General features: G+C 42.3%; 1 protein-coding gene and 1 long non-coding RNA gene across 8 annotated transcripts in view; one reads left to right on the top strand and one right to left on the bottom strand.

The window, feature by feature from the left end:
- The window catches only part of SHANK2 (SH3 and multiple ankyrin repeat domains 2), a 582,141-nt gene that overhangs the window by 11,362 nt on the left and 545,675 nt on the right, over positions 1-25,104 (bottom strand). For 4 of the 7 annotated variants that reach the window (XM_056527699.1, XM_056527698.1, XM_056527704.1 and 1 more), the window contains 2 exons: positions 22,302-22,322; positions 12,488-14,873 (listed from right to left, as the gene is read on the bottom strand). In XM_056527699.1, coding sequence (XP_056383674.1) covers positions 12,488-14,873; positions 22,302-22,322 — 2,407 coding nt within the window. The remainder of the gene's footprint in view (positions 1-12,487; positions 14,874-22,301; positions 22,323-25,104) is intronic. The other 3 variants (XM_056527700.1, XM_056527701.1, XM_056527702.1) reach the window with 1 other exon arrangement.
- On the top strand, positions 1,065-24,975 carry LOC130277238 (uncharacterized). Its single transcript, XR_008845407.1, has 3 exons — positions 1,065-2,670; positions 23,666-23,786; positions 24,078-24,975. It is a non-coding gene; the product is annotated as an uncharacterized LOC130277238 (long non-coding RNA).

The raw sequence follows: 25,104 nt of genomic DNA, 5'->3' as shown, positions 1-25,104 counted from the left end.
GTGATTGGTTGCTATGGGCGACTGCTCTAGTGTTCCTCTGCACAAGGTTGGATAAATCTCCCCCATTATTCTTGCCATAAAAAAGCAACAGGAACCTCTCATAGGAATGGAGACAAGTATTGGCGTGATGTTATTTACATAGGACTGTATATTGGTGGTATAGGAGTGATGTTATTTACATGGGACTGTATATTGGTGGTATGGGAATGATGTTATTTACATTGGACTGTATGTTGGTGGCATAGGAGTGATGTTATTTACATGGGACTGTATGTTGGTGGTATAGGAGTGATGTTATTTACATGGGACTGTATATTGGTGGTATGGGAATGATGTTATTTACATGGGACTGTATGTTGGTGGTATGGGAATGATGTTATTTACATGGGACTGTATATTGGTGGTATAGGAGTGATGTTATTTACATGGGACTGTATGTTGGTGGTATAGGAGTGATGTTATTTACATGGGACTGTATATTGGTGGTATGGGAATGATGTTATTTACATGGGACTGTATGTTGGTGGTATGGGAATGATGTTATTTACATGGGACTGTATATTGGTGGTATAGGAGTGATGTTATTTACATGGGACTGTATGTTGGTGGTATAGGAGTGATGTTATTTACATGGGACTGTATATTGGTGGTATGGGAATGATGTTATTTACATGGGACTGTATGTTGGTGGCATAGGAGTGATGTTATTTACATAGGACTGTATATTGGTGGTATGGGATGTTATTTACATGGGACTGTATGTTGGTGGTAGGGGAGTGATGTTATTTACATGGGACTGTATATTGGTGGTATAGGAGTGATGTTATTTACATGGGACTGTATATTGGTGGTATAGGAGTGATGTTATTTACATGGGACTGTATATTGGTGGTATAGGAGTGATGTTATTTACATAGGACTGTATATTGGTGGTATGGGAATGATGTTATTTACATGGGACTGTATGTTGGTGGTAGGGGAGTGATGTTATTTACATGGGACTGTATATTGGTGGTATAGGAGTGATGTTATTTACATGGGACTGTATGTTGGTGGCAGAGGAGTGATGTTATTTACATGGGACTGTATATTGGTGGTATAGGAGTGATGTTATTTACATGGAACTGTATATTGGTGGTAGAGGAGTGATGTTATTTACATGGGACTGTATATTGGTGGTATGGGAATGATATTTACATGGGACTGTATGTTGGTGGTAGAGGAGTGATGTTATTTACATGGGACTGTATATTGGTGGTATGGGAATGATGTTATTTACATGGGACTGTATGTTGGTGGCAGAGGAGTGATGTTATTTACATGGGACTGTATGTTGGTGGCAGAGGAGTGATGTTATTTACATGGGACTGTATGTTGGTGGTAGAGGAGTGATGTTATTTACATGGAACTGTATATTGGTGGTATGGGAATGATGTTATTTACATGGGACTGTATGCTGGTGGTAGAGGAGTGATGTTATTTACATGGAACTGTATATTGGTGGTATGGGAGTGATGTTATTTACATGGGACTGTATGTTGGTGGTAGAGGAGTGATGTTATTTACATGGGACTGTATATTGGTGGTATGGGAGTGATGTTATTTACATGGAACTGTATATTGGTGGTATGGGAATTATATTATTTACATGGGACTGTATGTTGGTGGTAGAGGAGTGATGTTATTTACATGGGACTGTATGTTGGTGGTAGAGGAGTGATGTTATTTACATGGGAAAGGACTTAGGGGTGTGTGTGTGTGTGTGGGGGGGGGGTGTTCAGGGGAGCATGAAGAGGACTTACAAGTCTAGGGGGAAGGGTGGGTGGAACAAAGGAATCGGGAGGAAGATTTATATTATATTCAGTGTACAGCGTATAGCAGGGTTATATTTAGAGGCTACAGTGTGTGGCAGTATTTTAAAATGTTTACCTGTATTATATTCAGGGGGTACAGTGTGTGGCAATAATATATTTAGAGGGTACAGTGTGTGGCAGTATTATGTTCAGGGGTACAGTGGTTGGCAGGACTATATTCAGGGGGTACAGTGGTTGGCAGGACTATACTGAGAGGGTTCAGTGTGTGGCAGTATTATATTCAGGGGCCCAGTGTGTTGCAGTATTATATTCAGGGATACAGTATATGGCACTATTATATTCAGGGGTACAGTGGGTGGCATTATTATATACAGGAGGTATGGTGTGTGGCAATAATATATTTAGAGAGTACAACATGTGGCAGGGTTATATTTAGGGGGTACAGTGGTTGGCAGTATTAAGGGGTACAGTATTTGGCAGTATTATATTCAGGGAGTACAGTGGTTGGCAGTATTATATTCAGGGGGTACGGTGTGTGGTAATATATTTAGAGGGTGCAGTGTGTGGCAGGGTTATATTCAGGAGGTACAGTGGTTGGCAGAATTCAGGGGTACAGTTTTTGGCAGTATTATATTCAGGGGTACAGTATTTGGCAGTATTATATTCAGGGGGTACAGTATTTGGCAGAAAACTAATGATTATTGTCTTCATACAGAGGATGAGGATCTGCTGACAAATTAAGGAACCAATGATGTCCGGGCGTTAGACTCTGCAGAGAAGATGTAACGGGAAGAAGTCCTGGCGTCTGGACCAGATGAGGAAGAAAAGGAAAGACAACAGAGAAGACGTCACTCAGGTCACTGATATCATTGTGTATTCTCCTGACTGTCCCATCAGAGCTGTAGTCACTGATGCCATTGTGTTTTCTCCTGACAGTCCCATCAGAGCTGTAGTCACTTGTAAGTTCTGTAGTTATGATGAGTGACATTGTACTCCAATCTGTGGCTCTCCAGCTGTTGCAAAACTACAACTCTCATAAATCCTGAGGCTCTTTAGTCATGATGGGAGTTGCAGCTTTCCCACATCTGGAGAGCCACTTGAACCAAGGGGATTGGTGGAGGTCCCATCAGTTGGACCCTCACCATAAAAATGGGATTCTTATTTTAAAATGCCCGGGCCTATTTTTGGTCCCAGTCCTGCCCTGTCTGTAAGTCACCTAAATCACTGTGTGTTTTCCTGACTGTGTCCCATCTGTGCTGTAGTCACTGATATCTTTGTGCAGGATATTGGGAAATTGGGTTCCTCTCAAAGAAGGCGCTGGTTCCCAAATATTGTAACTATAATTGTAAATATTGTAATGTTTGTTTACAACGCGTTTCGATCCCGGACAGGGATCTTCATCAGGCAGAGACGACGAAGATCCCTGTCCGGGATCGAAACACGTTGCAAACAAATAAACATCTGTTACAATATTTGGGGACCAGCGCCTTCTTTGAGAGGAACACATTTCCCAATATCCTGCAGCTTCACTTCCACCGGTTCGACTGACGTCACTCCTGTAAGTTCCTCGTGGCAGCGGTCCACCTGTTTCTCTCCAGATGCTACTGTAGGTGTTGTGCCCTGAGCGCAACACCTAGGGGTAAGAACCCATCTTTGATTTCCCTTTGTCACAACTGGTAAACGGTCTTCACTAGGGGCGCACCTCCTGTAGTTTTTTCTCTTCCATATTAATTGATATCTTTATGCGGCTAAGGCCAAGTAAGGGGGTCGTCAGGGATTGGGAAAGCAGGTCGTCGGGGCTGGGGGGGTATGGGTAGGACAATTTTTCGCATCTGGGCCCTGTGGTTTCTAGCTACGCCCCTGGTTATAGCATAACTTCCAAATGGCTGTAGATATTTTGAGAATAAAACGGGCTGGGTAATTTACTAGTTAATCTTATTAATAGAAAGACAAAACTGATACAGTGTTGCAACTGATGCAAGATACAAAGTTTTTGGGTATGTTCATACTAGGGAATCTCTGGACAGAATTCTGATCAGGAATCCTTGGTGCTAGGACCACATGGACAGCAATGCAGTCTGCACGTAATACCGCTGATAGAGTTAATTTTAGCTCTGAAATTCTGCAGTGTGAGTGGGTCAGCAGAATATACAACGGAATTCCACAGCACAATTCCACGTGCAGTAATTCTGTCTTGTCAATATAACCTTATAATGACTTGAAGTCTTTCTTCTATTCCTCTGAATGACCACTAGGTGGTGATATATCACAATGTGTATAGATGAACGTGTATAGATGGCGGTGGCCTGCTCCATCATTCCTTGTGACACATAGGGAGGGTGCGTGCTCTTATGTTAGTGACAGATCTCAGTTTTATTGCTGTAGAGCAGCAGTCTCCAACCTGTGGTTCTCTAACTATTGCAAAAGGACAACTCCCAGCATGCCCTGACAGCCAAAGACATGATGGGAGTTGTAGTTTTGCAAGGTTTAGGATTATTACAGGAATGTATACATTCTTTGCATAATACAAATGGGGAAAGTGACGCAAGGGATGGGGTGGGGTGCTGACATTCTTGTAATAAATGTGAATAAGCCCCTCCCTTAAAAAAAGTTTAAATTAAATAAATGATTTAAATAATGTAGATACAAATAAACATAAACATATGTGGTATCACCGCTTGCGGAAATGTCCGAACTACTTAAAATATAACATTAAGGATCCTGTATGCAAAATATTTAAACATAAAAAAATTACCAAAGTCCAGAATTGCACATATTTCTTTTTTTATTTTTGGTCACTTCATATAATCAGAAAAAAATGAAGAAAAAATGATGAAAAAGTCCAAATCAAAACAAAAATGGTACAGATAAAAACTACAGATCACGGTGCATAGGTCTTATACAGCCCCATATACTGAAAAATAACAGAGTAAAGGGGTCAGAAGAGGACAATATAAGGGGGTACTACCGTGGAAAACTTTTTTTTTTTTTATCTACTGGTGTCAGAAACAGATTTGTAAATTACTTCTATTAAAAAATCTTAATCCTTCTAGTACATTTTAGGGGCTGTATACTACAGTGGAAATGTTTATCTTTTTGGATTTCTCTTATGTCACAACCACAGTGCTCTCTGCTGACCTCTGCTGTCCATATTAGGAACTGTCCAGAGCAGCATATGTTTGCTTTGGGGATTTTCTCCTGCTCTGGACAGTTCCTAAAATGAACTGTCCACTGTGGTCGTGGCATAAGAGAAATCCAAAAAGAAAACCTTTTCCTCTGTAGTATACAGCCCCCAAAAATTACTGGAAGGATTAATATTTTTTAATAGAAGTCATTTACAAATCAGTTGAGAAAAAAAAAAATAATTATAGACATTTATAGCATATTCTGTGGATGGAAATGTCCCAGATAGGAATTTCCCTTTAAAGGGGTACTTCCGTGGAAACCTTTTTTTTTTTTTTTTTTTTTTTTTTTTTCACTTCTATTAAAAAAATCTTAATCCTTCCAGTACTTTTTAGGGGCTGTATACTAAAGAGAAATACAAAAAAGAAATGCATTTCCTGTGATGGCCTGACCACAGTGCTCTCTGCTGACCTCTGCTGTCCATTTTAGGAACTGTCCAGAACAGGAGAAAATCCCCATAGCAAACATATGCTGCTCTGGACAGTTCCTAAAATGGTCAGCAGAGAGCACTGTGGTCAGGACATCACAGGAAATGCATTTCTTTTTTGTATTTCTCTTTAGTATACAGCCCCTAAAAAGTACTGGAAGGATTGAGATTTTTTTTTATAGAAGTGATTTACAAATCTGTTTAACTTTCTGGCACCAGTTGATAAAAAAAAAAAAAAAAAAAAAAAAAGTTTTCCATGGGAGTACCCCTTTAAAGCAAAACCAAGAATGACTACCAGAGCAGAAAAAAAAATCATATTAATATTTGCTCTCTGTAAAAACATTATATGTGAACCTGTTTAATAGAATGTAAAATGAGGCAGAAATTAGGGAGACACCAGTGTCAAAGTCATAAACACTAAAAGAGCATCTGTCACCTACATTCACCGCATACAACCACCCCCACAGCCTAGCTAGGGTGCAAATTTGTGTATTCAATCTCCAGAAAATAACATTTATTCTGTGTCCCACAGGGTCCAAGAGGTGTGGTCAGGGGTCGCTTTAAATGACACATTGGGATCTCCTGCCAAAGGCAGCTCTGCGAGTTCTATATGCGCATGTGCCATTAATGAGGCCTGTCACTAGAGGCCGGGAGAGAGATCTCTGCCTCTAGGGATTGTGAAGCTCATTGCGAGTGCACAGACAAAGCGGTCCCCTACCCCCTGGGATACAAAATACGGTAAACATTATTTTCTAGAGCAGTGTTTCCCATCCAGGGTGCCTCCAGCTGCTGTAATAGACAGGCCCCTATTTTTGATATTCAAGGACTCTATAGTGACAGGGAAGGTTCCCAAGGACTGGATCATGGCAAATGTGGTGACAATATTTAAAAAGGAGTCAAAAGGTGACCCTGGGAATTATAGAACTGTTAGTTTAACCTCTGTTGTATGTAAATTGTTTGAGGGTTTTCTAAGAGATGCTATTTTGGAATATATTGATAAAAATAAATGTATGACTCCATATCAGCATGTCTTTGTGAGGGATCGGTCCTGTCAAACTAACCTGATCAGCTTTTATGAGGAGGTGAGCTCCAGACTGGACCAGGGGCAATCACTGGATGTCGTGTATCTGGGTTTTTCCAAAGCATTTGCTACGGTTCCACATAAAAGGTTGGTGCATAAAATGAGAGGATCGGGCTGGGGGAGAATGTGTGTAAGTGGGGAAGTAACTGGCTCAGTGATAGGAAACAGAGGGTGGTTATTAATGGTACTTATTCTGATTGGGTGACTGTTACTAGTGGGGACCACAGGGGTCATTCTTGGGTCCTGTTCTATTTATACAGTCATGGCCGTAAATGTTGGCACCCCTGATATTTTTGAAGAAAATGAAGTATTTCTCACAGAAAAGGATTGCAGTAACACATGTTTTGCTATACACATGTTTATTCCCTTTGTGTGTATTGGAACTAAACCAAAAAAGGAAGGAAAAAAGCAAATTGGACATAATGTCACCAAACTCCAAAAATGGGCTGGACAAAATTATTGGCACCCACTCAATATTTGGTTGCACACCCTTTTGGAAAAAATAACTGAAATCAGTCGCTTCCTATAACAATCAATAAGCTTCTTACACCTCTCAGCCGGCGGAATGTTGGACCACTCTTCCTTTGCAAACCCTCTTATTGGAAGGGCACCTTTTCCCAACAGCAAATTTAAGATCTCGCCACAGGGGTTCAATGGGATTTAGCTCTGGACTCATTGCTGGCCACTTCAGAACTCTCCAGCGCTTTGGTGCCATCCATTTCTGGGGGCTTTTTGACGTATGTTTGGGGTCATTGTCCTGCTGCAAGACCCAAGACACTGGGCTGTACAGTGCGACCCCAAATCCGTTGGTAATCCTCAGATTTCATGATGCCTTGCACACATTCAAAGCACTCAGTGCCAGAGGCTGCAAAACAACCCTCATTGACCCTCCACCATATTTCACTGTAGGTACTGTGTTCCTTTCTTTGTAGGCCTCATTCTGTTTTCAGTAAACAGTAGAATGATCTGCTTTACCAAAAAGCTCTATCTTGGTCTCATCTGTCCACAAGACGTTTTCCCAGAAGGATTTTGGATTAATCAAGTTCATTTTGGCAAAATGTACTCTTGCTTTTTTATGTCTCTGTGTCAGCAGTGGGGTCCTCTTGGGTCTCCTGCCATAACGTTTCATTTCATTTAAATGTGGACGGATAGTTCGCGCTGACACTGATGCTCCCTGAGCCTGCAGGACAGCTTGAATATCTTTGGAACTTGTTTGGGGCTGCTTATCCACCATCTGGACTATCCTCCGTTGACACCTTTCATCAATTTTTCTCTTCTGTCCATGGCCAGGGAGATTAGCTACAGTGCCATGGGTTGCAAACTTCTTGATAATGTTGCGCACTGTGGACAAAGGCAAATCTAGATCTCTGGAGATGGACTTGTAACCTTGAGATTGTTGATATTTTTCCACAATTTTGGTTCTCAAGTCCTCAGACAGGTCGCTTCTCCTATTTCTGTTGTCCATGTTTAGTGTGGCACACAGACACATAATGCAAAGACTAAGTGAACTTCTCTCCTTTTTCTGCTTTCAGGTGTGATTTTTATATTGCCCACACCTGTTACTTGCCCCATGTGAGTTTAAAGGAGCATCACATGCTTAAAACAATCTTATTTATGCACAATTTTGAAAGGATGCTATTAATTTTGTCCAGACCATTTTTGGAGTTTGGTGACATTATGTCCGCTTTGCTTTTTTCCCTCCCTTTTTTGGTTTAGTTCCAATACACACAAAGGGAATAAACATGTGTATAGCAAAACATGTGTTACTGCAATCCTTTTCTGTGAGAAATACTTCATTTTCTTGAAAAACTTCAGGGGTGCCAACATTTACAGCCATTCATTAATGACCTTGTAGAAAGGTTGAATAGTAAAGTAGCAATCTTTGCAGATGATACTAAACTCTGTAAAGCAGTAAACACTATAGAGGACAGTGCACTGTTACAAATGGATCTGGATAGGTTGGAGGTTTGGGCTGGGAATTGGCAGATGAGGTTCAACACTGATATATGTAAGGTAATGCACATGGGGAGGAAAAATCCAGGCTGGAATGATGTATCAAATGGGAGAACACTTGGGACGACTGACATGGAAAAGGACTTGGGAGTCTTAGTTAACAGTAAATTTAGCTGTAGTGACCAGTGTCGGGCAGCTGCTGCCAAGGCAAATAAAATCATGGGGGCATCAATAGGGGCATAGATGTCCACGACAAGGAAATAATTCTACCGCTGTACAAATCACTAGTCAGACCACACATAGAATACTGTGTACAGTACTGGGCACCAGTGTACAAGAAAGATATAGTGGAGCTGGAGAGGGTTCAAAGATGGGCAACCAGAGTAATACGGGGAATGGGAGGACTACAGTACCCAGAAAGATTATCAGAATTAGGGTTATTTAGGTTAGAAAAAAGAAGGCTTAGGGGCGACCTAATAACTATGTATAAATATATCAGGGAACCGTACAGAGATCTCTCCCATGATCTATTTATACCCAGAACTGTATCTATAACAAGGGGGCAACCTCTACGTTTAGAGGAATGAAGGTTTCTACACCAGCACAGACGGGGGTTCTTTACTGTAAGAGCAGTGAGACTGTGGAATTCTCTGCCTGAGGAGGTGGTCATGGTGAACTCTGTAAAATAGTTCAAAAAGGGTCTGGATTCATTTTTGGAGAATAATAACATTGCTGGTTATGTATAATAGAATTATAGGGACAGAACGTTGATCCAGGGATTTATTCTGATGCCATATTTGGAGTCGGGAAGGAATTTTTACCTCTAGTATGAGGGTTTTTTGCCTTCCTCTGGATCAACTCAGTAGGGACTCATTAGGGTTATAGGTTGAACTTGATGGACTCTGGTCTTTTTCAACCTTACGAACTATGTTACTATGTTTCACCTTGCAGCTGTCTCATTGATAAGAATGGGAAACATTACTGGGCATGCTTTGTGACCTTTGAAGAGATCATTCTACAGGGAGAGAGAGGCTGAGGTGTGAACATCACCTACTGCCTTCTTTATCTACAAGTGTCACCTTCTTATCACGGACAAAACAGGAAGTCTCAACTTAGTTTTAGGCGTAATGGGCAGAATGAATACTGCAAGATTTTAAGATTATTTTACAAAAAAAAGTTTTACATAAAAATCTGATTTTCTGATGACCCATTCCCTTTTAAGTTGGTGCTACCAGTCAATGTTGTGCTGCCCTTGATCTACTAACAAAACAGCCAATCGCAATTTAGAAGTGACGCTTGGAAGCATGTGTTTTATCATCATCCTTCTTGTCACTTTTTTCATCATATCGTATGTCCATATTTTCAAGCTAATACATTTTCCATAATAATTCAGCTAAGGGGACGGCAAGCGCTTAGGTATCTTCAGTCCCTCGGGGCTCAGAAAGAAGGTTGTATAAAGTTTAATGTAAATGATTTGGAGCATACGATGTCTATAGTGAAGAATCCCTTGAGAAGAGCGACCGTCTCAGTACAAATGGGGGTTTTGAAGTTTTTTTTTATAGTCTTACATGTTTTTTAGGCAACTCGTGTATTTGCATATCAAAACCTGGAGACGGATAACGTCTCAAAGTCTTTCCGAGGGCTGTTCATGGCCACAAGCTTAAAATGGCTCAGCTGGGGACGTCCTCACGAGTACCTTACCCTAAGATATATTCACACGTTGCTGACATGTCTACGACTGAAAATCAGGTCTAATCATCTGAATGAAGAGCAGGTTGGTTGATGGGACTGATGGACCTTCTATAAATAGTTGGGCGTCAGCATTTTCTGCTTCAACAGAGTAAACCCTCCAGCTACAAACAGGGTTGCTGTTTGTATCCAGTCTATGTTATAAAAAAAAAAAAATGTAAATGCTCCACAGGTTTTGAAAGCCACAGAATAATGTCCAAGACACTTGGCCACCAGGGAGGACATCTAGATCTTTGTCTTTGTATTGTTATTAATATTACGTGGCCAGACCTTTTCCCTCTGTCCAGCCTTAGAGACTATATTGAGGTTGCAATGCTTAGATACAATTCTTCAAAATTACCCTAGAACCCTACAACAGTGTTTTACAACCAGGAAGCCTCCAGCTGTTGCAAAACAACAACTCCCAGCATGCCTGGACAGCCAAAGCCAAATATAACACCTCATACCTGCACACTTTTTTTTTCTCCAAAACTGCAGCATGCTAAAAAGAACTGTCAGAAAAAAAAATGCCAGGTGTGTATGCTGGAGATTTCTTTCTAGCATTTTTCAATCTTCATTAGAAAATTCTCAAGGGATACAACGTAGGACAAAGTAGCTTATGCCAATATACACACTGTTTGAAAAACAAACCACGAAAACTGCATAATGGAGGAGAAAGAAGAAGGGGCACTTTTATTTTAGGCCCTCAATATATGTCAAACAAGCCTTAAGGATACGTTCACACGGGCGGATTACTTGCTAGTTTCCTGCTGCATGTTTGAGTCGCAAAGGGGCGACCCCATAACCTGAAGCAGATTTTCAGCAGCAGGCTCAAATTGGCAGTAATATGGTTGCATGTTCGTCTTTATATTACTGTAGCAAGTCCAGGCCTGAGCTTGTCACAGATCCTGTGGCGTCCATAATGCGGATTTAACAATGCAGGCGTAACATGCTGGAGTGTCGGGATTGTGATGCAACGGAAATTACGTGAGGAATATAAACTAGAAATTCCGAAAGGAAATTTGGTAGTGTGAATGGTGACCGTGCAGTCTGGCCATACGTCGCCATTCTGTCTAGACAGTCTATCTTCATGTTAAAGCACCTCCTAAATGGAATTCCTACACTGCATTACATTTAGGTGTCATAATTTCGGAAAATTTTTCTAAAAGGTGGTTATGCAGGTTTGGAAAAACAGAGTGAATTTCTTCCAAAACCAGCACCACTCCTGTTGTAAAGTTGTGTGCAGTATTGCAGCTCAGTTCCATTAAATGGAGTAAAGTAAATGAAATAAAGCTGTAATACCACACACAACCTGAGGACAGGGGTGGTGCTGCTTTTAGAAGAAATTAGTTCTGTTTTTCTATTCCTGGACAACCCAAGTTTTTCAAGACGTTAGTTCAGGTTTTGCAGCCCGCAGAATGGAATTCAGCATCTCAGCATACTTATTTATCTTTTTGCCTTTAATGAAAAATAAAAATAAAATGCAATGAAATGTTTTGCAGATTTCATTTAAGATTTAATGCAGATTATTTCTTTTCCGACTATCCGGAACACTCCAAACCAAAATCTGCAGCATGAAATAGTCTAGAGAATGTCTGCTATGTCTGAACAAACCCTTATAGCTACCCCATCCTTATCCGTAAAATTGCTCCTTTAAAGGGGTATTCCGGCCACAGACATCTTATCCCCTGTCTGATCGTGGGGGGGGGGGGGGAATGCCCCGCCGCTGAGACCCCCCCGCGATCTCTGTGCAGCACCCGCATTCTATGTGGGGCTACTGCTCCAGTGTTGGAAACCTCTGTGTTTCCTGAACTGGAGACGTGACGTCACACCATTCCCCCTTGTGATGCCATGACATGCCCCTCCATTCATGTCTATGGGAGGGGGCGTGATGGCCATCACGCCCCCTCCCATAGACATGAATGGAGGGGTGTGGCGTGACATCGTCTCCAATCCCGGAAACACATGTTTCCGAGACTGGAGCGGCAGCCCTGCATAGAATGCGGGTGCTGCATGAAGATCGCGGGGGGTCCCAGTGGCGGGCCCCCCCGCGATCAGACATCTTATCCCCTATCCTTTGGATAGGGGATAAGATGTCTTTGGCCGGAATACCCCTTTAATGGGAGTACAAATTCAGAAAAGAGTGGCTGGATAGTGAAGTGTCTCAATTTCTAGGCAACATTTCATTTTTTGCTGTATATTTTCCCTGTTCTGTTATACCCTCAAAAATACAAAACTTATTCTATAGCGATAAATGCATTGCATCAACCCGGCGGTGAAAATACATGGTGTGTATCATACCTTGTGCTGAAACTTGCCGTTTTCATTCCAGTTGGCGAGTCTAATCCTTCCCCTTGCTTTGTGGCCTTTTCTCTGTTCATTTGTTGCAAAATGGAATTTAATTCACTAATAACATTGGCTTTGGGACTTGGCATGACTAGGCTTTTCACCTCTGGGGCATCACCCCATAGCTTGGAGGTCCTTAGTTGCCCAGCTTTGGATATACTGGTCTGCAACCCTAGTGGGGGAGGAGGCGGAGCAGGGGGAGGGATAACAAAAGTGTCCATGTTTTCTTCCAGGACGGCGTCCTTATAAAGTGCATTGCTTTTGTTGATTACGGGCTTCACTTTTGGCTTTGGAGGTACTGGGGGCTTGTCCACTAGAAACGCTTGCCCATCTGCATAGACTGTACATGTGTCCAAATTTTCGCCACCCTCTGAGGATAAGGTAGATATGCTGGAGACGGTGGAAATAGTGCTTGTCGTCTCTAAGTGGTGGTCACTGCCACTGCGGCTGTCCACCTCCTCGATCCCAGAGTCTGTGACGTTATCGAAACTTTCTGGGTGTTGCATGTACGAGGCAGGCAGGCAGTTCGACAGAGCCCCAGGCTTTTTACTTTCTAAGGAATTAGAGGCAACATTGGGATTATATGAACCATGGGGGAGGGTGCCATTTTTCCTCTGCATCAACAAGTCTGCCAGAGTAGGTGGTGGCAGTGCAGAGACATCCTCTGGGATATCAAAACTGTTGGCAAATTCAAGAGGAGGCGGCAGGGGCTCAGTGAAGATAAAGTCCTCGTCTACGTCTATTGAGGCAAAAGGTGGAGGAGGGATGCGGAATGGTAGGAGGACCGGTTCATCCACTGAGCATAAAGATACAATGGCTTTATTGGGGAGAGCTGGCGGGATGGCATCGCTTGTTTTAGGTAGTGCATTTTCTACATTATCATTTGGCTCTGCTGCTGGAGTTGCTGTGGTGGGTTCCTCCGGAGAGACCTCTTTGTCCATGTCTTCACTATCAATAAGTACATCCTCTGCTTTGGTGGAGTCTACCGTATGCACCATAAGCAACCCGGCAGTCTTCTGCTGCGAGGTGTCCATGATGTTGATCAGCATATTCTTTTTATCTTCATGGCGCTTTTCTTCCTTTACTGCTTCCGTGTCATGTTTACTTTCTGTCTCCTGTCTTTTTAACACACCACGTTGATTTTGCCTACTGCTACTGCCAGCCGCAGCGGGAAATGAACTTTCTGCATTAGGGCGAAGCTTCGTATCGATGAAAAGGGGCTTGTTGAGATCAGACTTGTCGGTTTCCGTAGGGCTAGGGCTGGGTTGACTTTGCTCTTTCATAGCTCTGTCTCTAGCTGCTAATGCCAATGCCAGCGGTGAGTTAGGATCTAGTAACTTTCCCGTAACTGGATGCATGTAATTTCCAGAAATCCCTCTACTTGTGTTGTTTTCCTGCCCTTTCCCCTTTGCTGATCTCACGTTGTTTGCCTCCCCATTGTTTCCAAATGCATTGGCTGTTCTATTTAAAATCAGAGAAGATGGACCTATGAATTGTTTAAAGCTCTCTTCATTACAAAACATCCCCTCGTCAATGGACTTGGAGTGTCGTAATCTGGGACTGGGTGTAGGTCCAACACTTTCGTCTCCCAGGTCTGTAGACAAGAAAGCAGGAGAGTTTCGTTTGGCCTCTAACCTTTTCTCTCTGTCCCTCACTGCTCCAGCAATGGCTGCAGCAAATGGACTGCTAACGTTTAGAGAGTCATCCGGCCTTAGCTGTCCTTGCTGCTCCGAGGCTTGCAGGTCTGTCTCCATGCTACTTCCCTGGCTGCTCTTCCCGCTGCTGCTTGTTGAGGGTTCCTTGATGATGATGGTTGGGATGGGGATGGAACAAGTTTTCTCCGGGCTATCTTCCACATTCGACTGTTTCACCAGCATACCCTTCCGCCTGGCAGGCTTGGCTGGCACAAATACACCTTTATTCCCTAATTTTCCAACTTCTGAGTAAGGGTTTTCTGGTAACTGGCCTCTTTTATTTACAAAGTTCTGCTGGGTTGACTTTTTAGAACTATACAGATCTTCAGAGTCTAATGAAAACCTATCTGACTCGCGTCTGTAATACATGCCCTTATCTCTCATTATTGTTCCCATGTTATCGGCTCGAACAGCCGGTAAAGGAGACTTTGCAGCGGTATTCTGGTTGAAGGCGGGCTTGATGGTTCCGTATCCTCTTGTGGTTGGAGACTTAGGTGAATTAAATGGTGAGGGTGATGGAGGAGGCGGTGATGGAGGTAAAGTTGCTGGAGGGGGTGGGATATCTTCCGAAGCATCTGGCATGGATAAGCTTCTTGTAAACTTTAACATTGGAGGTGCCAGGAATTGCCTTTCTTCTTCAGTTATCCCTGAAGAACACAATGAGCAGAGTATAAGATTATTAAAATAGATTCCATAGTCAATATTCATAGTCACAAGTTTTAAGTTCGCCTACCATTTACCCTTCTGTTTTAGTCTACGAGCCTGCTGGCACATTTTTTTATACTACAACTTTGCAAATAGTTTTAATTAAAAATATCTTAGATTTTGCATATTCATCTCCTATGCAGCGCTTTGGTATATTCATGGTACAGGCTCCAAACCTGTCCAGTGTGTTTTGGACAGTTTGATGTGCCATGGATCTGCAAAAGGGTAAGCCCCATTTGATATGGCTTATCTGTGTCCCACTAAACCAATGTTTTTCTCCGCAGCATGTGGAATGCCACTGGATCTGATACAGATTTTGGTGCAGAATCCGTGGCTGAAATCATTGTTCACAACTGACTGAACAGATGCATGAGAGTTTAACTGCAGGATCAGACTACAAATAGGTTTGTAGTCTGTAGCCATGGAGACCCATAAGGTTGCATGTCAACTGTATACACAGAATGACTACGTATTTTTAGACTGTTTGCAAAGTTGCGTTAATTTTTATTCTGGACTTATTGGAGAAATAAAAAAAATATTTCATATGTCAACTAAGCCTATGATTTTGTTAGTAGCAGAATTGCCATTTTCTAGAAATACATATATTTCAGGCTCATGCTATCGTCTGTCATACTATCAGGAACCACCCACACATCTGTTGTATTCCTAAAGTTAGAATACTGTTATCATTACCATTATGTATGGGACCAATGGGCATGAGAGAATTTTGCCCACCTAGTTGCCGCTTCCCTTCAAATAACAAAAATTGTCCTGAATAATGTAGATATATGTATTTCTAGAAAAGGACATTATCCATGAGCAATCTTAGGTGTCTATACTCAAATCAACATTCCTGGCTGCGCCAGTTCTTTAAATATGTAACCATGTCCAATGAATTAATTTGAAAGTGAAACACCCATAAGGCAAGGCCTACACAGTGACATCCGGTCTCGCACAATCTCAACATTTCTTAACGGGATACCTGCAAACTCGAAATGTACCTTTTAGATTACTGTAACCTCACTTTTTCCCATAGAAATGACTGTAACCTCAACCTTTCCCTTTGAGATTACTGTAACCTCACTTTTTCCCATAGAAATGACTGTAACCTCAACCTTTCCCTTTGAGATTACTGTAACCTAACTTTTTCCCATAGAAATGACTGTAACCTCAACCTTTCCCTTTGAGATTACTGTAACCTCACTTTTTCCCATAGAAATGACTGTAACCTCACTTTTTCCCATAGAAATGACTGTAACCTCAACCTTTCCCTTTGAGATTACTGTAACCTCAATATTTCCCTATGAGATTGAAGCAATGTTAGTGTTTCCCTATCCAATACAAAGTGGCAAGGGAGACCTTGTTTCCCATAAAGAGATATTGAGGTAGTGCCATGATAACTCTGACTTTACTGTGTAGCCTTTGCCATACTGTCAAGTTCTTATTGAAATGACGACTTTCGTAGGCTGATTATAAGAGACAAGTCACAGGGACAATGGAGACCTAAAATTGGGAGCAGTCTCATATAGCGACACCACATTGAGCTGAAAAATTAAGAATGAAATGTCGTATTTCATACATCAAGGGAACATAATCTGGAAGCGTTATGAAAAACCATCAAAAATATATGGAACATTTGTCATTTATTTTCCACTGACAAAGGTTCTGTTTCAAGTACTAGAAGTTTTGGTTGGCCTTCAGTAAATCAGAATTCGGTATGTCAGTTCCCTAAGGTTACGTGGAGACTTTCTGTACCACATTTTACCAGTGACAGCTGCAGTCCACAGGAGAACATTGACTTACATGCACCTCTAAGAATTCCTGTGGACTGCAGCTGTGGTTTACATTACAAAAAGTCTAGGTCTGGTGTAAAAAGCTAAAAAAGTCAATGAATCTACATCTTTGAGTTGTCAACTTCTTAAAGGGGTACTCCGGTGGAAAACTTTTTTTTTTTCCTTAAAATCAACTGGTTCCAGAAAGTTAAACAGATTTGTAAATTACTTCTATTAAAAAAATCTTAATCCTTTTAGTACTTATTAGCTGCTGAATACTACAGAGGAAATTATTTTCTTTTTGGAACACAGAGCTCTCTGCTGACATCACAAGCACAGTGCTCTCTGCTGACATCTCTGTCCATTTTAAGAACTGTCCGGAGCAGGAGAAAATTCCCATAGCAAACACATGCTGCTCTGGACAGTTCCTAAAATGGACAGATATGTCAGCAGAGAGCACTGTGCTTGTGATGTCAGCAGACAGCTCTGTGTTCCAAAAAGAAAAGAATTTCCTCTGTAGTATTCAGCAGCTAATAGGTACTGGAAGGATTAAGATTTTTTTTAATAGAAGTAATTTACAAATCTGTTTAACTTTCTGGCACCAGTTGATTTAAAAAAAACAAAAGTTTTCCACCGGAGTACCCCTTTAAAGTAGTACTCCACTGGCCAGCGTTCGGAACGAAATGTTCCTAACGCTGTTTTCACGCTGCCGGGGTAGGCCACGCCTCCTCAATGCAAGTCTATGGGAGGGGGCGTCACGCCCCCTCCCATAGACTTGCATTGAGGGGGGTGGCCGTGACGTCACAAGGGGCATGGCCGACCCCAGGAACACAGAACGCTGGCCATGGTGGTAACCCTTTATAATTCTGTTTGTTCATTTCTTGGTTCTATCTGTCTTTGGGAAAGCTGTGTGACTACCATAATGTTAGCTGTAATTGAAGCCATTTTCTTGTTGTCATTGTGTGTTAGTAACTTGAAAGAACTATTGTTAGGAAATTGACTTCAGGTGTAAATGCGTATGTATTGTACTCAAATTGTCCTAATTTAGTCACCGAATAGTCTGTAATCTGTGAATCGTCATGTACTTGAGTGCGCACCATCTTCTAAGCTTGAAACCTTTTTCAAAACCAAGACACCAAGTCCAAGCAAAAACAATTTTTTTTTTTGTTCACGTCTCAAATGGACCACACGACAGCAACACAGAAGACAAAATAGTAAAAGAAACACAAGACAAATGAGGAAGAAAAGTCAAAGCACACAAACTTTTTTTTTGCTCAACTATTTTGCTCATTTCAGAATTGGTAGGTAAAACTACATGAACGGATCCCATAAAAACCTCTACGGCACTATTTAGCTGCAAACATTTCTTAAAAGGGCAGTATTAATGAGACAACCCAGGCCTAACCCCATAAGGATATTATAAAGGGAGTGAGCCCCAGGGTGTAGGGAGGAGGGGGGGCGGGGGTGTTGAACTGTGATGCGTGACATAGTCATATGTGTTTTTCACCTTAAAGGGGTACTCCTCCTCTAGACATCTTATCCCCTATCCAAAGGATGCAGGATAAGATGTCTGATCGTGGGGGTCCCGCCTCTGGGGACCCCCGCGATCTCTGTGCTGCACTCGGCGTTCGTTTAGAGCATCAGATTCAGCGCCGGAGGCTGTGACGTCAAGGCCGCACCCCACTCATGACGTCATGCCCACTCCCCCTCAATGCAAGTCTATGGGAGGGGGGCGTGGCGGCCGTCACACTCCCTCCCATAGACTTGCATTGAGGGGGCATGGCCGTGACGTCACGACGGGGCGTGACCGTGGCGTCACAAGCCTCTTCCCCGCATTGCCAGTCATCCTGCATGGAGCGAAGTTCAATCCGTGCACCGAATCCGAGTCGAGATCGCGGGGGTCCCTAAATGTCTAGGGGCAGAGTACCCCTTTAAGGGTCAGTTCACACACCCCTTTTTTTTTTTTTTTTTTCCCCCTTTTCGCTACTCGTTGAAGTCAATTTACTGAACCCAGCATCAAATATGTGCAGGATACTGTATGTGTGAATACACTTTAATGGTCTATATTGGAATAAAGTACAGTATTTTAACACAGTGGTGAGTGCCTCCTACATCTCTTCTTCATCAATCATCGACACTTTAATGGTTCACAAAGGTGGATTTTGTGCAGATTTTGGTCAGCGAATTTTGCTAACATTGACTTCAAACGGTCAGCAGAAACCCTGCAATAGTGGCAGATTTTCTGGTATTTTGCGAACCCATTGAGGTCACCGGTAGCCAAATCCACAGCGATTTTCCGCTGCAAATAAGCTGCGGAAAATCCACACAAAATTCACCTGTGTAAACGGACCTAAGTGGCTGTTCACACATCCTTATTTTTGCTGCAGCTGATTTTGCTGCCTTTTGAAGTAAAATCTGCTGGAGCAAAAAATAAGGACGTGTGAACTAACCCTAAAGGGGTTTTCCGAAACGTAGTGATTGATGGCCTATCCTCAGGATGGGCCATCAATATTTGAACACTGGGAGTCTGACATTTGGCAACCATGCTGGAGGAGTTAGAGGCAGGCAGCTCTGCACATTGTGTTGAGTTACTGCAGCTCAGCTCCCATTCATTTCAATGGGAGCCTAGCTCCACTAAACCAGTATGGCCACAAAACAATGAATGGACATCCTGTTCAAATATTGGATTGTCTATCCAGACAGGCCGTCCCTAAACCTTGGAAAGCCCTTTAAGAACTGGAGAGGGGTTGGGGGTGAATAAGACATAATAGGACTCAATAGGGCAGTCAACATATTGCTAACATATAGTTGATTTGAATGAGAGGAGGTTTACCGGGTTCTCCTTTTTGGTATTATATGTGTTGGCCACTTGGGATTTATACCCAACAAACTAGGTTGAATAACAAATTTAATTGTCACTACAACATATAGCAAGAGCAAAGAGCAGGGGCAATATAACTACCTGACAGGTGGTGGTCTAGAATGAATGTGTGTCCAGTGCACCATTCATTGTCTATGGGGCTTATGAATATTGCCTAGCGCCCCATTGAGAATTAATGGAGTACTGGTAGCACATGCGCTCAGTTCATTCTGGTGGACATTTTACCTCTGTTCTCCTGATCTCAGGGTCGGACCCCTACTGACCAGTTATTTTTCTGATCCTATGCATACAGGATAACACCCTTTCAGGATTTTATTCCCACTGTGTTTTTTATATATGTCGGCAATATTCCTTCGATGTATATTTCTAATGGGTGCAACTGTTTGTGCTTTATGTTGGATGACAAATGTGTCCCATAGTGTACTTTTCCATGTGGTGACCCACTGTATAGGAAAGTGCAGTCTGCTATGACTTTGCTTTGAGAATGCCCTTGAAGCTGTCCCACCACATAAAGGGACTTATATGGAATAATTTACTTATCGCTCCTTCATTCTTCTCTGCCCACCACTGCCTGCGCCATGACACTGTGTGCACTGTTAAATAAGAGCAATGTAATAGCAGTGACCAGGCGGTTATCACGAATAGCAGGTGTTCTTTATTCTTCCATGTCAAATACAACGCAACATTTCATCCCATGTGGGCTTTTATGATAAAAATCCAAATGGGTTGAAACATCGTACGTTCCATGAATGACTAAAGAACATCTGTTTTTCATGATAATCTCTGTTTGGCAACTGGGAATTCTTGTTTCAGAATGCTGTGGACTATTGTATCTGTGTGCACTGTTGCCAAACATTACATCCTGGCCATTGGACCAAGGGCATCTGGTGTCCTAACCAATTATAACAGAACAGGCTTCAATAGACCAATGGCAGGATTACAATGGCGCTGACCAGACCAAACGACACAACCAAAACGGTGAACAGAAAGTTTTATTAACCAGGATGCAACGCGTTGCATCCTGGTTAATAAAACTTTCTGTTCACCGTTCTGGTTGTGTGGTTTGGTCCGGTCAGCGCCATTGTAATCCTGCCATTGGTCTATTGAAGCCTGTTCTGTTAATTTGTTGTTCGGAAGCTGCAGACGGGATCGTTGTTAATTCAGCAATACGCGCACATCAAACAGGGTAAGCAGCATTTGGTCTCTGATCATTCTTGCCCTTCCTCCGGTGTGCTACACTATGGAGCACTGTTCTTTCTCCAATTGCAACAATGGCACGGCCAAGAAGTGTTGAGAATACCTTAGGGTCGGAAGGTCTATATCCATTAGATCCTCAACCCCCCCCCCCCACCCCCGTTCCCTAATTGTGAGCCGTTGGGTCTAAAAACAGGCGAAGTAGGTTGCTAAAAAAAATAAGGCTCCACATCTCTCATGCTGCTATATGTACCATGTGGTTTTCCTACCGGACACTTATATTAAATACTATAGACCTGTTATCACTTTCAAGCTGCCTGAACCACGAGTCGTCAGAGAGAGATTTCTTCTCGCCCCACCGGTCATGATGGATAGATCTCACCCAATACCAAAAATTGGAGTTGTCTATCGAGTCTGGTGGGGAGGGTAGAAGCCGCCAGGGAAGACGCTAACGGCTCCAAAATCAGGTTCTCTTTAAGGATCTGCTCACATCTGTATCAGAAATTCTATTTATATCAGAAGGCATGAAGCTGTGAAGGATCCAAACTGCATCTGAAAGACCCTTTTGGCCCCAACATGCTTTTTGGTTAGTTTGGTTAAGCATGTTTAAGGTTAAAGGGGTATTCCATGAAAAAGCTTTTTTTTTTCATATCAACTGGCTCCAGAAAGTTAAACAGATATGTAAATTACTATTAAAAAAAATCTTACTCTTTCCAGTACTTATCAGCTGCTGAAGTTGAGTTTTACTTTTCTGTATGACCACAGTGCTCTCTACTGACACCTCTGTCTGTCTCAGGAACTGTTCCTGAGACAGACAGAGGTGTCAGCAGAGAGCAATGTTGTCAGACAGAAAAGAACAACTCAACTTCAGCAGCTGAAAGGATTAAGATTTTTTAATAGAAGTAATTTACAAATCTGTTTAACTTTCTGGAGCCAGTTGATATGAAAAAAAATGTATTTTCATGGAATACCTCTTTAAGGCTGTGTTCACAAGTTGTTGTATTTTATATATTTTTTTTGTGGTAATGTCGCCATTATTAAACTGTGGCAACAACCGCAAAAAAGTGCAACGTGTGAACACATCCAAGGAGCATTCCTAGTCCGGGCAGGTAGAGGGTGCTGCCCTGTGACCTTTCCAATGAAGCTTGGGCAAGTGATGTGGTTGTGTGAGGTTTATAACAGACAGCGACTCCATTTTGGGACTATTGTGTGACGGGCACAGGTTGTGTACATTGTGTGGCTTCAATGCAAAACCCAAGTGGGAAGGGCGGGGAAAGTGCAATTTTGGCTTAATACCCTTGTGAATCAGTTCTAGTAAATGCATACAGCTGTATGCATAGCTACACGAGAGAGATTTTAACAAAAGCAAACAAACCACACAGACGAGGTGATGGACGGCATTAATGGGGCTCGCCAATAATAACACTGATTACAGGCTGCAAATAAAACAGCAGAACATGCAAATGAGACGGTAAGACGGATCCGATATAATTGCACATCCTATAGTGTACTCAGCTACTAACCTGACAGAGTGATTCTGCTGTCTGACAAAAGGAAATCACTTGTTAATTATACAGAAAATCATTTTCCATTTTTGCTGCCGAGTCATGTACAGTAGCATTAGATTATACAGTATTATATCAGCTTCAAACAGCGCAATTCATTTACCGACGAATGGAAGGAAACCGCAACAGTGACGGATAACACACAAACACAGTGACAAAAAGCAGGGAGAGCGTGGCACGTACACCCATTCATACGAGCCCTTCTTACAATAATTGGGGGGGGGGGGGGATCGGCCCCATAATAATCCGCTCTTTTCAGTATGTGGCCTGTAATGCTTAAAGATGTTATGGACTGAAAAAAAAATTGCCTTCTTTTCTACATTCTTACAAAAAAATAGCACCACACCTGTCCTAAGGTTGTGTCTGGTGTAGTTCAGCTCTATTTACGTCAATAGAATGGAGCTGCAATGCTAAACAAAACCTGTGGGGGCGCTGTTTTAGGGAGAAAGCAGCTACGTTTTTGTTAACAAATGTGCATATGACCCCTGGTAATACAGATCCCAAATAACAACTGGGGCTTCCTGCAATTGGATCCTCTCGATCAGTACGTCTCTTGGGGCCCAGAGGTCAGAACTGGGGCTAATCCTTGGAATTGGTTCATATCCCCCAGAGGCCCATTTGACCTACAATAAATAGCACATGGAAAGGGTATGTTCACACGAGCAGATTTTCGCAGCGTATTTCGTTGCGGGTCCGCTGGTGAAGGCCCCGATCTATGCTGTTTACATGTGCCTGCTCGAAGCGGCAATACGCGCGGCGTACTCACACATCGAGGCCACTCTCCCTGCTCTGAGCTAGGCAGAGAGCTCCCGCGATGTGCGAGTATACTGCTACTCGCACATCGCAGTGTGTCTGCTCGTAGCGGCGTGTTGCCGCTACCAACAGGCACATGTAAAGACAGCATAGAGCGGGCCTTCACCAGCGGATCTGCAGCGTAAAATAAGCTGTAAATCCGCTCGTGTGAAGGTACCCAAAGTAGGGGACGTTTAACATGTTGCCCTGGGGACGAGGAGCTTTAAAGGAAACCTGTTACGCTGAAAATGCAGTCCAATGTGTGGGCACCATGTTATAAAAGTAGAGGAGCGGAGCAGATATAGATATATTTGTAGGAAGAGATTCAGAAGAACTAGTAATTTATTCATTTAAACCTTTGCTAATTCCATTCTGAGTTTGAGTCCAGTGGGTGGTCCTAATCAGTGATTGACAGCTTTCTATGTGTAAGACCCGCCCACTTGACACCTAAACCCAGAAAAAAAACAAAGATTTAAATTGAGTAATTACAAATTGTACTGAATATTTTCCTTTACATGTATAAAATATAGGCCGGAAGAAGTGCATACCTATGCGTGAAACCGCAGTCACCTCTGAGTGCCCCATGCCACCTTTGTCCACCGACCTGGAGGAGCAGCCCGAGATGGGAGCCGTATAACCAGAGCTGAAGCGGTGAGTGCAGGACGCCTGTTTTAGTCTTCTATTGTCACTATATATATATATATATATATATATATATATACATATATATATATATACATATATATATATATACACGTGATGTCCCAGTACGGGATATGGTCCTGTACAATACTTAGGCCCTGTCAGGTTGAATCCCTCTATGTCCTAGGGGCTCTCCTGCAGTGTCTCGCCCATAGTGTTATATGTATTTTGTATTAAGGACCTTTGAGTTAGTCACATGATACTGTTGTCACATGTTCTTTTCACTTGTCTGTTACCCAGGGAGCACCAGCTAACCAGGTGACCTGCAGCTTGACCTATGGGCTCCTTGCTCAGCGCCCCTTTATAAGGAAGGGAGGAGCTGCAATCTGCCTCTTTTGCTCTTCTACCACACTTTCTGCTGAGGTCAAGTCCAGTCCAGATGTCTCAGATCCAGTGTCCAGAACATCTGAAGGCCTCAAGCCTAACCAAAAAGCCACATGTCAGTAAGTCAAGTCATCTCTATCTGCTGTCATTATCTTCAGTCAAGTCTATTATAGTCAGCGTGGTAGTCCTAAAGTCTGTCAAGTCCCAGCACACTGCAAGGTCCCCTCCGTGTTACTGGTCACCTCTGTGGCATCCTGGCCTAGCTGTAAAGACTGTTACGATCTGTTTACCTCAGTAAAGCTACCGTTAACCCTAACCTGGTCTTGGACTATTATTACCCTGCCGAACCTAGGGATAGCAGAGCTACCTTTGGGTGGTTACTTAGGAAAACCACTCCCTGGCGTCACGAACATTTTGCAGTTAATAACATCTCACCCCCCTGGCACACCACATATATTTATCATTCTGCTCAGCTAATCGTACTCTATAACATGGTGCATGCAGTTGGACTGCAATTGCAATCTAATGAATTCCCTTTAAGTTGTATTGATGCATCCCAAAAATTAGTTTACATCTACACTGCCCTTTTTTTCCGTCAATGCTGGTCCATTTTGAAAAAATAAAAAATCTAATATAAAATGTAAAACTTTCTATACTGTAAAAGTCTGCCATCTTTCCTACATCCTCACCTTAAGAGTATAATAGTGTATTGAATGGCTTCCTTTCATGGGTTTGCATTGCTCTCTTGTAGTTGCGTACAAATTTACAAAGAATTTGAACTGGAAAAATTTATTATCTTTTTTTGGGGGGGGGAAATTTTTTCTCTGCCTCTTCATTTTTCAGAGCCCAACCAAGTCCTTTAAAAAATCTAAATGATTTTATGTAATAAAATCTGTAAAGGCAATATATATATATATATATATATATATATATATATATTTTA

This window comes from Hyla sarda, chromosome 6 (genome assembly GCF_029499605.1).
Source record: "Hyla sarda isolate aHylSar1 chromosome 6, aHylSar1.hap1, whole genome shotgun sequence".
NCBI classification, from domain to species: Eukaryota; Metazoa; Chordata; class Amphibia; order Anura; family Hylidae; genus Hyla; species Hyla sarda.
The sequence above is the reverse complement of the archived record's forward strand: the minus strand, read 5'-3'. Positions and strand labels throughout refer to the sequence as shown.